Source organism: Lytechinus pictus, unplaced genomic scaffold (assembly GCF_037042905.1).
Source record: "Lytechinus pictus isolate F3 Inbred unplaced genomic scaffold, Lp3.0 scaffold_29, whole genome shotgun sequence".
Classification (NCBI taxonomy): domain Eukaryota; kingdom Metazoa; phylum Echinodermata; class Echinoidea; order Temnopleuroida; family Toxopneustidae; genus Lytechinus; species Lytechinus pictus.
In genome coordinates, this window is record NW_026974149.1 from 501,253 (window position 1) to 513,618 (window position 12,366).

The window sequence follows — 12,366 nt, forward strand, 5'->3', positions numbered from 1 at the left end:
ACGTAATTTGAGCACAAATTGTTCCGAGCTTCGCCAAAGAGACAGCGTAGTTACATATTCCTGAAAAGTCCTTTATTGTTTGGGTTTACCATTTGCTTTACTAGATATAAATATTTTTTCAAAGAGTTCGGATTATTTCTTCAAATACTCGTAGCGTTCTATCTATTCTTTCATAATCTCAGGTTGAATCCTCGGTAGAAAAATGCATGAAATTCTTCAAAAAATTGTAACCAGGTATTTGTCTTCAATATCTCGCCTTAATGGTTTAAATCGCCTTTGAAGAAGCCCGAATTCACAAAAGAAGTTTAAACCATGGTCGAGGTTTAAACCCCCTCTAAGGTTTAAATTTAGACCACGGTCTCGATTTTGCTATTCACAAAAGAAGTTTAAACCGCCGGGGGGTTTAACTACGTCATAATTTGGTGTTAATTTAGACTGCTCATAGGGGTGGTTTAATTCCTAAACGCGCGTGCGCAAAATCGACTTGTCCATCTTGGCGCCGAAATTTTGAAGACAAATTTGCAGACGATTCAGTCCAAATCCGCCGTATCGTGTGTGATAGTGGCCAAGTTCAAGCACAAATCGTAAGTATATCGTTATATTTCCGATGCCTATTTTCATTCAATTTCGTATTAACATTATATGCATACCTCGTATTTATTTTAAATCAATAAATTGTCATTCGAAAAGACCATGACATTGTTGTTTTTTACGTTATCGCAGCAGTGTTTTAATGCTAGTCCCATTTGTTCACTTTTGTGTTGGAAGTTATACACGAGTTTCGCCCGATCCTTCAATCATCGCGATCTCGCCTCGCACAAGGGTGGACATTGATTAGATCTCAATGTAACGTGGACAAAGCGAATTTCAAACGAATTAAATAAAGAAACCTTGGAATATGATGATTTGCATTCCATGCCATGGCATTATTTTAGCCTATGATATGAATGATATGAATATCCTGAATATGATTATGACTTATGACTATCTTATGTTATGAGGCTGTACTGAAGCGAGCTATAATCTATATCAACTGAGTCTGACTGAGTGAGACTGAGAGAGCCTTACTCACACACACGTATTGCGAGGTTAGTAACCTCGCACCATGCCCATGAACCGCGTTTGGCAGTGGATTTCTAACTAGTGGGTCGCGCGTGCTGGGATCTCACTTCTGGTGTGCACAACACGACTAAGTTACTAATGGTTGATTTTTCTGTGCGCGGCGGCATGTAATGAACCCTTAAGTTAGTTTGGGCTTTGCCTTTTTGGGTGAGTCTGACTGAGCTCTTCTAACGTTAAGCCTTAGTTAAGTTTATAGCCTAGCCCTAGGCTAACGTAACTGAGTGGTCCTCCTGCCCCTGGCCCGAACTGTCCTAACAAATTACTTACTAACTTAGGCTAAATAATAATAAAATCTAGTTAGTATACAATAATCGTGTGCGTAGCCGTAGCATAGAGGACGGGCGAAATTGAAACTTTTGACCCACCCCCCCTCCCTCCCCCCTGAGATCCTGTCATCCGTCCACAATTAAAAAAGAAAAAAAGCTTCTTCGACTTCGTCATTTCAAGTCCGATTTCAGTTCTGTTTGCTATATCATAGCACTAGGTGGGGGATTCTAAACTTCTACACAAATTTTTTTACTCATTAAATATGTTAATTTATGCACATTTTGCAAAATGAAAGTATGGGAAAAAAGGAGGAAGAACGAATTAAACAATGAAGGAAAGAAAAATGTTTCTTTCATTCTTTGAAAGAAACTGAAAGAAAGAAAAAATCAGGAGGGGAGGAAAGAAATTAAAGGGAAAAGAATTGGAAGGGTAAAATAAAATAAAGAATGAAAAAGGATGGATGAATTAAAGCGAGGGAGGAAAGAATGAAGAGATAAGAAAATGAAAGAAAAACAATAATGGAAGGAGAGAAAGAACAAAAAGAAAAAGGGCAGAAAGGTGGAGAAGAAAGCAAAGAAAAGTTTGAGGAAAGAAAGAAGGAAGGAAATAAAAACAAGGAACTTTAAAAAAGAAGGAAAGTAAGAGAAAGAAGGAAAGACAAATGAACATAAATAGGAAAGATTGGAAATGAAGTTAGATTGAGAAAAAAGGCAAGCAGGAAGGATAGAAAAGAAAGAAAAATGAAAAAAAAGAGGAAAAAGTTCAAACTTAAAGCAAACAAAAAATCCAATCATTTTAACGAAAAATCTTCTCCGATCCAACATGCCTAGCTATATTAATAGCCTGCCACACACAGGCAGGAGGCCAGTTCGTTATCAATGTATTGGGTAGCAAGAAAATCACCGTAGAACTTGCAAGTTAACAGTTATCAATTTTAATGTTACGTCTGCTTTGTCATCTGTTGGTTATTTGATGAATATTCTTCACATTTCTATGTATTAATTATACTTTTTTCAATATTCTGAAATACGGGACAAATAGGCGTCCCGGGAAGGGAATGTCGGGACGGGACGTCTGGTCACCCGGGGGGGGGGGGGGGTTATGTCACTGTGATCATAACCTATTATTATGGGGATTGGGATCTTAATACATTTTACATTTTTCCTTGACAATGATTAATGTTAGCTGTCTTGTTTTTTTTATTTTTTTTGCCCGGTTTTTTGCATGAATGATGAGATGCTTTATATAAATTGTTTTTATTTATGCCTATCGTCTTGCATGAATTAATACAGTATCAATTTTCTATTGTGTCACAGAGTTGCAAACATCGTAAATATGGCCTATCTTCATCACGTTCGTCGTATCCGAAGATTGAGAGAGGTATGAATATACAAGTCAAAAGAGGTTTTATTTCATTGGTCAAATTAGATTTGTGTTCTGTACTACCAAGGGCCTTTTCACATGTGAATCTTGATTCATTGTAATGATTGCTATTGTAATTGTTATTAGCGTTCATGATTCTAATCATGTTCTAGTTTGGTTTCACACGTGCTAAATATTCGTCATTAGCCTTGTTTTTCACTGGAATAATTCAAATTACGATTTTTTAACCATGTGAAGGGCAGTTAGTGTTAACAATCCTGATCCTATCAAACCATTGCATCCCTTGGTTGCAATGAAAAGATGTGGAGACAATTATTATTTTTTTATAAATGAACATTAAATAAAGGTCAAGTCCACCCCAGAAAAATGTTGATTTGAATAAATGGAGAAAAATCAAATTAGCATAATGCTTAAAATTCATCAAAATTGGATGTAAAATAAGATTAAGTAAGCTACAGTATGTCCTTTTAAAGTTTCGCTTATTTTTCACAAATAGTGATATGCACAACTCAGTGACATGAGACAGTCGAGATGTCCCTCACTCACTATTTTGTTTTTGTCTCACCTGCAAGTAATTTTCTTTAAGACTCCCGATACCCTGAGTGATCTATTCTGGTCCAAGTTTGGAATTCATTGGCAAACTAGATCTATGAACTCATATATTTACATTATTTGAACAAATTTAAAGATATTGCTAAAACATGCAACTGTCCCCTATATGTACACAGAATCCAGAAGGGAGGCCACAAAGAGGTCCCCGGGACCTGAAGGACCCTTTTGAATTGTACGATGAAGAAGCATTCCGGATACGATATCGTTTTTCCAAGGAGAGCGTCATCTACATCATCGACATGCTTGAAGCAGACTTGACGAGGAACACGGATAGGAACAATCCTCTACCAGTCAGTCTACAGGTTTTGACAGTTCTACGATTTTATGCCGTTGGTGAGTAATTGATGTACCCTTAATATTAATAGCACCAAAAAATGTATCTTTTCTGAGCAAATAAAGATTGCTTTGCTATGTATATTTTAAATGCTAATAAATCTTCCATTGATTTGAAATTGACAGAAAGTGCATTCTGACCAGATGTGAAATCATGAGGCTTTACAGAGGCTTACACTTATCTTGTAATTATATTTAATTAAGGTAAATATGTGAAGTTTGGTCGTAATGACATGGGCTTCACTTTAAGTGATGAATGTATTAAATTGAATTTCGATCCCTCAATCTATTCTTTTGTGCTATTTAGTTCTCAGATTTTAAATAACTTTTAAATAGGGCTATTCAATTGCTCAAACTGTGATTAAGCTTAAAGTCAATATAAGGATTAGTATTATTATTATTGCTGTTGACATTAACTATTTCTAGAGTAGTTTCATTTAGTTTGTTTTATGAATGTCGATTTGATCTCATTTTTCTTTCTAACATAGGATCTTTCCAGAGGATGCATGGTGATGAGGCAACAGTATCACAGTCATCTGTCAGTAGAGTGATCAAAGATGTGTCTGAAGCTATTGCAAGGAGGAAGAGGCAATTCATGACCTTTCCTGCAACGAGAGAAGAAGTTGAAACGACCCAGCAGCAATTTTACGACTACTGCAGATTTCCAGGGGTCATTGGTGCAATTGATGGGACTCATGTCTACATCCAGAGTCCTGGTGGCGAACAAGCCATGTACTTCTTGAACAGGAAGAACAGATATTCGGTCAATGTTCAGGTAAGTAAATTTGTAATTTTTAATTCCCATCCGAAATTGGGAAAATCAAATTAATTTTCAACCAAATAGTTATGGAATTATGTGAATATGAATAATGTGATATTATTTTGGCCAGCTGTGCACGATTACTTTTTTTGAAGCTCCGAAAATCTGGACTGCTCCACTGTCCAACACGTGAATGAGCTAAATATTGTGGTGGTGGGAGGGGGACGAGGATGCAGAGCTACCTGAAGTGCTTAAAATATGAAGCCTTCAATAATGGCTAAGAAGGGTTCTAAATTAACAGAAGATATAAAAATGCCAACATACTACAAAATTTAAGTGAATACATCAAAAATAAAATGAATATAAAAAAAGAACACCATCCGATTGATCTTCCATAATAGGGATATCGAATGCTAGATTACACAAAATCCAAGGAAATTAATACGCATTTAAATTTCAAATACAGTCAAGTTTTTGTATTCCCTTTGTTATAAAATTATTAAACCTCAATTCCAGGTTAATAGTAGATCGAACTTTTATTTTCTTTTTTTTTTGTACTGGCTCCCACGCGCCACTCCGCAAGGCTCTGGGCGCCACAAGTGGCGTGCGTGCCACCATTTGAGAATCCCTGATTTAGGCCATATACATGCATCAACACAAGACTGCAATTCTTATATAGATAATTATAAATGTCATCTATCCATACCCTTCATTTGCATATTGCAACTAGGATATACAAAAATGGAATTTATTAAACTATTAACTTCTTGCATTATCAATTATTATGAAAGGGTAATTTAAATGTTTGTTCTATGTTAAGATTTTACATATCAATTAATGAATATAAGTGCAAGGAGACTGAATATAATTTGCCAAGGGTCATTCAAATTCATATGTTGGGAGATTGCTGCACTAACTGCAGGCAGTTGAGTCAAATAACACATTTGGAAGAATGTTGCAATAATCAGGAAAGTAAGTGCAGTTAAATTACCTGCCAAGCTTGAAATGCAATGTACATGTAAATGTGTGATTCATGTATGTCTACTTTTTCAAATTTAATAGGTAGTTTGTGATCTTGCTGGGAAAATAACAAGTATTGTGGCAAGGTGGCCTGGCAGCACCCATGATTCCCGGATTTTCAATGAGAGCTCACTGAAGGAACAGCTGGAGGCAAGGGCAGATGGTGCTGAGTGGCTTCTTGGAGATAGTGGGTATGTACATTGGTCATTAAGTGTATCCCTTTCTTAAAGGAACCTACACCAAAATATCTAGTTAAATTGTTATAATGACTATTGAAGGATAATCTGAATTAATTAAACTTTATTATTGAGATGTCACATGCACCCAAAATGTGGCACCCCCAATTTATTATTCTTGTAATTCAAATTCAATAATTACATTTTATTTTTTCTTAATGAAAACAAAAGAGGGATCCATTATTTCACAAAATAAAAGAACCCACTTCATCAGCATAGATTTCTTTGATGGAAGGGGAGGGGGGTGAGATATTAATATGGTTTACTTAGAAAGTACAATAATTTTATCATTAATTCATTAGTATAAAGTAGAATTAATTTGTCCATTTTGGATTGAATTTATAAAGTTTCAACTTCAGATTTGGTTCTCTTATTACTTTGTATTTGTGCAAACGGCTGTGGCAAGAATAAGAAATGGATCATAATTTTTCAAATTTCTACTGTATTGCTTTGAAATAAATCGCTTAGGAAATTATTAATTAGTGCGTCCAATTCCCTACATAAATTTAATAGTAAGAGACTTACATGTATTTTTTTCCATTTCCATTTCAGGTACCCATGTCTTCCCTATCTCATGACCCCTCTCCTGAATCCTCAGGGACGGCCACAGGTACGCTATAATGCTGCCCACAAAAGAGGGCGTTGTATTATTGAGCGGACCTTTGGTCGTTTGAAGAGGAGGTTCCCTTGCCTCAATTATCTCCGCGTGAAGGTGGACACTACATTTGCAATCATAGTGTCTTGCTCGGTCCTGTGGAATATCTCTCTTGACCGGCGCGAGCCAGATATTCCAGGACCTGAGCCTGAGGAAATGCCTCCACTTGTCCACCTTCCTCCTGGCCTCCAGGACGCTGTCGTAGGAAGGCTCAGGAGAGAGCAGATAATTGAGGATCACTTTAATCGTTAAGGCATGTCTGTGTATGTATATACATATAGAAGGTAATTTTTGTCTCACCTGCGTAGCACAGCGGGACTAAAAGCGCTGCTTTTCTGACAACGGCGGCGTCAACAATGAAATCTTAACCGAGGTTAATTTTTGGTAATGTCATAACTATGAAAGTTTTTGGATGTAGTTCATGAAACAGACATGAGAGGAATCAAAGATCACTTATTGTTATGCACAAGTCTTAGGTCATATGATCAAGGTAAAAAAAAGGTCATTTTGGGTCAATGATCATGTTTTCTTTTGTGAGTATATTTAATAGTTTTCTAAGTCATCACTGCTGCTATATTGATTCGCGTAATGCAGGCGAGACTGCCAGAGGCGTTCGACTTATCATGGGAAGGGCAGTGATTTTGATCCGAACGAAAATGTTTGAAATCTGAAACTTAACTATCCTGAATTCTATAGTGCAAATTTCAGGCTTTTTCCTTATTAAATATTGCTTAATTTGGTACATTAAAACACTCCCACATTTGTGCAAATTCTTTTTTTTTTTTTGTTTGTCATCAGAATTAACACAAAGAAAATATCACAGACATGCCTTACATTAAAGTAAAGTAGCCACTCGGGACTATCTGCTCTGCCTCCAACCGTTCATTCAGTAGCTGCAGAGGATATTTGGAAATCATGAAGCTGCCAAGGTACTTGTTATTTTTCCAGCAAGCAAGGTTTTCATGCAGCTACATTTACATCTGAATTACATTCCGAAAGTTTGGGCCCTTGTTTGAGGGGGGAGGGTGCCTCCATCATGAAAAGTTATTACCAGAAGCATTAATATATTTAAAAGGTTATATGCCCATCCCCTTTTCCTTGATAACTAATAATCTATGTTTATGGGTGAGAAATTTAACTGCTTGGATTACAGAATATCAGGATGCAAGCAGGGAAAAGAATACACAAGGGCTACGGATGAATATGCCCCTTAATTAACTGCAAAAAAAGCACTGTTAAACTAAACAAGAAAAGCCCCCGAAAAATATCATAGGGTCCATTGTTAACTGTACATGTAATACAAAAGTTAACATTCTGGCTTGTCCCCAAAGTAGCCCTGCAAAAATGTTGATTTTTTCCCCCTCTGCATGATGGGTAATTTGTATATTTATTATATAATGGCTAGTTCACAAGACAAGGAATAAAAAAAGTGAAAGCTGGAAAAGAATATATAATACATAATCAGAATAATGAATATATTTTGATTAATATGGAGGGCATTCTAGTTTTGACATTTTCCTATTTGGAATGTAATTCAGAATGCAAATACAGTTGTATGCTACACTGGGAAACAAACATCCTACACAAAGAGCGGTATCCTGTTGTTCTTGTCAAGAAGTTATTTGGCTATTCCTACCATGATTCTGTATGTACACATACCTCATCAATGCACCTTGTATGCCCGGTTAGCTGCAGTACTTGTAAAATTGTCTGTTGACCTGTATTAATTTCTTCTTTCAATGTTTGAAACGTCAGGATTGTTTCATCCTCCTTGCATTAGTTTTCTACCGTTTTTGATTACTCTTATAGCTGTGATATTGATGCCTCATCATAGTGTCAATCGTAGAGCTGTCATTACCTGTAGTATATTTTTTGTGTGTTCCTCTCAAAAATATCTTCAAGCATGTTGATGATGTAATTTACTGTCACTTCTTCATCGTACAATTCAAAGTAATAATAATTGTGGAAGCCATCAGTTCTTGCATTTTTCTCCTGTGATATGGAACTTTTAGTCTAGTCTTAGGAGTTAGGAAATATAAAATTATTGAACGTTCATGTGCAGAAGGTACATAGACACAATGGCAAAGAAATAAATTGAGAGCAACAAGATCATTAACAGTGTCTGAATTCCACTTTATTGACGTTTATCTTCTGCATAAAAGATATTTCTTCAACTTTATTGACATTGGTGGTCTAATAAATATATTTATATATATATATATGTACTCATAAAAATATATGTCTTTTTACAAGAGATGGCATGGGTGATTGGAACATGCTCTCTGATAAAGAATTTTTGTTAATGAAAATTATGATGAAAGAACTTGTATCTAAAATACTTGAACTTTCTAAAAGACAAGATAAGGAGCATTAAAAGATACTGTTACAGTTACTGCCATTCGTGTCAAAGGGCAGAACTACCTCTTACAGGTTGAGATCTGAAGTAATTAAATGTACCAACATCAAAGTGAAATAAGAAGGATATATGGAATTTGTAATTAATGCCAATGTAAGGGACAAGTCCACCTAGTAAACTAAATGTTCTGAAGAAATATGAAGAAACATAAACGAATGAAAACACTTCAAAGTTCATCAAAATCATAGATGAAATAAGGCAGTAAGGAGGATTTAATCCTCACAGGATGAAAGAGCTGCCTTGAGCTTAGCTTCTTCTGTTTTCTTCTTGACTTTGAGGATTTCCATGTTAAATTCATGCTCGATTCTCATGTATTCAAGGCGTATTTGGTGTTCTTCTTCCGCCAATTCAACAAGTCTTTCTTCACTTGAGCGGGTTGACGTTTTGGGCCCGGTGTTGTGGTGGGAATTACTTGTACATCCCCTCTTTAATCCGCGAGACTGCGGCTTTGGAGTTCTTTCTTCATGACTAGGAGAGAACATCAAAATGCATATTAAGAAATGTACCTCTTGTTTACTAAAAGAAAAACATCATCTTTGGCTGTAAAAGGAATGAAATGTATGTATATATGTATACATGTATATACATGAAATGTATATATGAACTTGAATGAATTTTATTTGACTTAATATTTCAGAATCATATGTTGAACTGGAAGAATATTGTTAAAGTCTACTGTATTATACATACTAATTTATATGCAATATGTACATGAAATTGGTGTATTGAAAATGATGACCCTGCTGAAAAAAGTTAATTCTATGACAGTAATATGTTTGTTCATTTCTTTATCAGAGCAACAGTTTGAGAAATCTTAGTGTTAGTGATTTAAAATACCTTGAAAGGGGGCCTTGCGTGATTTGCGTCACACCAGATCTGATCTGACTTCCTTGTGAAGTTGAGCATGATGAAGAAGTCCTATTAATTTTAAGTTTTGGAATGAAATATATTTCATTATAGAATAATTTGACTCTGCAAATAAAAGCTCTTGCACATCGTTTTATCAAAATTGTATTTAAGTATCTGCTATTTATTCAAATATTTCATGAGAAAGTATGTATGTGCACCTGCATAAATATTATTGAAAATGATGATCCAACTATTCAGTTGGAGCAGTTAACATGTGTTTTTTTCACTTCTAAATTTTCATACATAAAGATAAATATTGAGAATTTATGAATACCTTGAAATGGGTAAATTGATGACTGTAGATACAGTCAGTGTTCCTAATTCATATATCAGAATCACTGAATATTGTTAAAATCTACTATATTCTACATACTAATTTATATGCAACATGTACATGAAATTGGTCATTGAAAGTGATGACCCTGCTGAAAAAAAATAATTCTATGAAAGTAATATGTTTGTTCATTTCTTTATCAGAGCAACAGTTTGAGAAATCTCAGTGTTAGTGATTTAAAATACCTTGAAAGAGGGCCTTGCGTGAGTTGCGTCACACCATTTCCGATCTGACTTCCTTGAGAAGTTGAGCCTGATGAAGGTGTCCTATTAATTTCAATTTTTTTAAATGAAAAGATTTCATTATAGAGTAATTTTACTCTAAAAATAAAAGCTGTCGCACACCATTCTATCAAAATAATAATGTAGGTATCATTTATTTATGCAAATATTTCCTGATTTAAAAAAATTATGTATGTGCATCAAAATTATTGAAATTGATGATCCAACTATTCAGTTGGAGAAGTTTGCATGTTTTTTTTACTTTTAAATCTTCATACATAAAGATAAATATTGAGAATTCATAAATAGGCGTACCTTGAAATTGGGATATTGATGATTGTAGATACACTTGGGTCTAGGGTTGAATCATGAGATTCTGCTTCTGATGGTGAAATTGCTCTATTTGGGGAGAAAGAAAATGTCAATGAAATGTAATGTTTTCTTTAATAGTCACATGAAAATTTATTTATGCATGAATGTATTTATTTCAAATTAAAGGAATAATTCATCTCAGAAATTGAATTTACTTGCAAGGATTGCCAACAATCTGTTGCAATTAGAAAATAAATGAATTCATATTAATATAATGTTATCAATGTGCACATGTATTTCAGTTTCCCATTGAATAAACATGAAATGAATGCTTCAATACCTTTGTTCAAGGAATATTCTTGTTGAAGATGTTTTGTTAGATGGTGTTGATGTTGTGCCGAGTATAAAGAGAAAAAATTCTAAACATCAGCTGAGAGAAAAATTCTGAATGAAAATTGTAGATTGCCAAATTTTCTTCACAATATTTATAATTGTACTTTGAAGTTTGACCTTATACCTGACATGAAACTGACTTTGGTAAGAATAAATATTTCATTTTCTTTGATTTCCCAGTTCCCACCTTCCCTATTAATCGTTCAATATAAATGAAATGCATTTGGAAAAGTGATAAATTTAGAGATTCTAAAAAATGATACAACAAGAAATTGGGTTCACTTGTTATTAGTACTTATTATTTTATGTTTATGTATATATGAATTATATTATTCTTTCATTTGCAAGTGTGTACAGTGTTGTGTGAGAGTGTGTATGTGTTATATTTATTTCAATAATTTTTCAATTCTTTTTAGGAGTGGTGTACAAAAATAGTACTGGTATTGACAAATACACCTCTTCTTGGTGAGTTCCCTTTTTTTCATGTGCCCTTCAAAGATTTTAAAGAAAAATATAAAGATAAAATTACCTGGTGTGCTCCACAGTGTCAGAATCCAACTGAGGTCTTTGGAATTGATCCTCGATACTATTTATGGGGGAAAAAGAAAGATATACGTTAGTATCCATTGCATTATTATTTTTTTATGATATTTCCCATCAAAAGTCATATACATGTAGCTACATTGCCACAGGGCCGATCCGCTTTAATTTAAAATGTATAAAAATAAATTGATGCTGCCCTTGATAAAAACTTGTACATTTAAAAATATTTATTTCATTTCATTCATGCTTTTAATAACCTTTATTAATATACTTTTTTCATTTGAGATGGGGGTGGCCTTTTAATTTTTTTAGGATTGTCAAAGCATAAAAATATTAGTAGATAATCTCCAAAATCAAATATTGGACCACTGATAATTGGTATCTAACGTTTTTTTATGCGTGAATATGAGAATTAAAAAGACTATCTCTTGCAAAAAAAATCCACTTAAATCGCAATCATGGCCATATGCAGCGGGGACAGTCACCCCCTCCCTTTTGAAAACGGGGTAAAGTTTTACTAAGAATTTTGACAAAATTCAATAAAAATTTGCACAAAATCCTTGCTTTCGAAAATGCAAAAGCTTGCTCGATACGCTCCCTTGCATACAAGTAGTTTTTTACGAAAAATTGTATGTAACAGTGTCTTGTCACCGGGATTAATTTCTGCGTATATTTGTGATCGCATTGAATGCAATTAACCAATGGAACACCTACACATTTCAAAATTGTATCAATATTTATATATATCTAAAATATTAATTAAATACATCCAGGCCTGTAGCCTTTCAGCTGTCTGCCAGTTTCCCTTTGCTCTCTCCCTTCCAGCTCCAACACACCTAAAGTTAGCCTC

The 12,366-nt window shown here is 34.5% G+C and overlaps 1 protein-coding gene and 1 long non-coding RNA gene across 2 annotated transcripts; one reads left to right on the top strand and one right to left on the bottom strand.

The window, feature by feature from the left end:
• Positions 1-479: 479 nt before the first annotated feature.
• Positions 480-9,004, top strand: LOC129268673 (putative nuclease HARBI1). The gene is made up of 6 exons (XM_064115377.1): positions 480-584; positions 2,706-2,769; positions 3,501-3,717; positions 4,206-4,492; positions 5,540-5,688; positions 6,286-9,004. The coding sequence occupies exons 2-6, from the start codon at positions 2,725-2,727 to the stop codon at positions 6,638-6,640; spliced, it is 1,053 nt and encodes a 350-aa protein (XP_063971447.1). The 5' UTR covers positions 480-584; positions 2,706-2,724; the 3' UTR covers positions 6,641-9,004.
• On the bottom strand, positions 8,524-10,316 carry LOC135158092 (uncharacterized). The gene is made up of 3 exons (XR_010296882.1): positions 10,233-10,316; positions 9,642-9,722; positions 8,524-9,272 (listed from the first exon to the last, which is right to left on the bottom strand). It is a non-coding gene; the product is annotated as an uncharacterized LOC135158092 (long non-coding RNA).
• Positions 10,317-12,366: the final 2,050 nt, after the last annotated feature.

What these genes read in the sequence shown, in the direction of transcription:
- LOC129268673 (XM_064115377.1), top strand. Translation starts at nt 2,725, where the DNA reads ATGGCCTATCTTCATCACGTTCGTCGTATCCGAAGATTGAGAGAG. An exon ending in GATATTCGGTCAATGTTCAG is followed by an intron (nt 4,493 to 5,539) that starts GTAAGTAAATTT and finishes CAAATTTAATAG; the next exon opens with GTAGTTTGTGATCTTGCTGG. An exon ending in TGGCTTCTTGGAGATAGTGG is followed by an intron (nt 5,689 to 6,285) that starts GTATGTACATTG and finishes TTTCCATTTCAG; the next exon opens with GTACCCATGTCTTCCCTATC.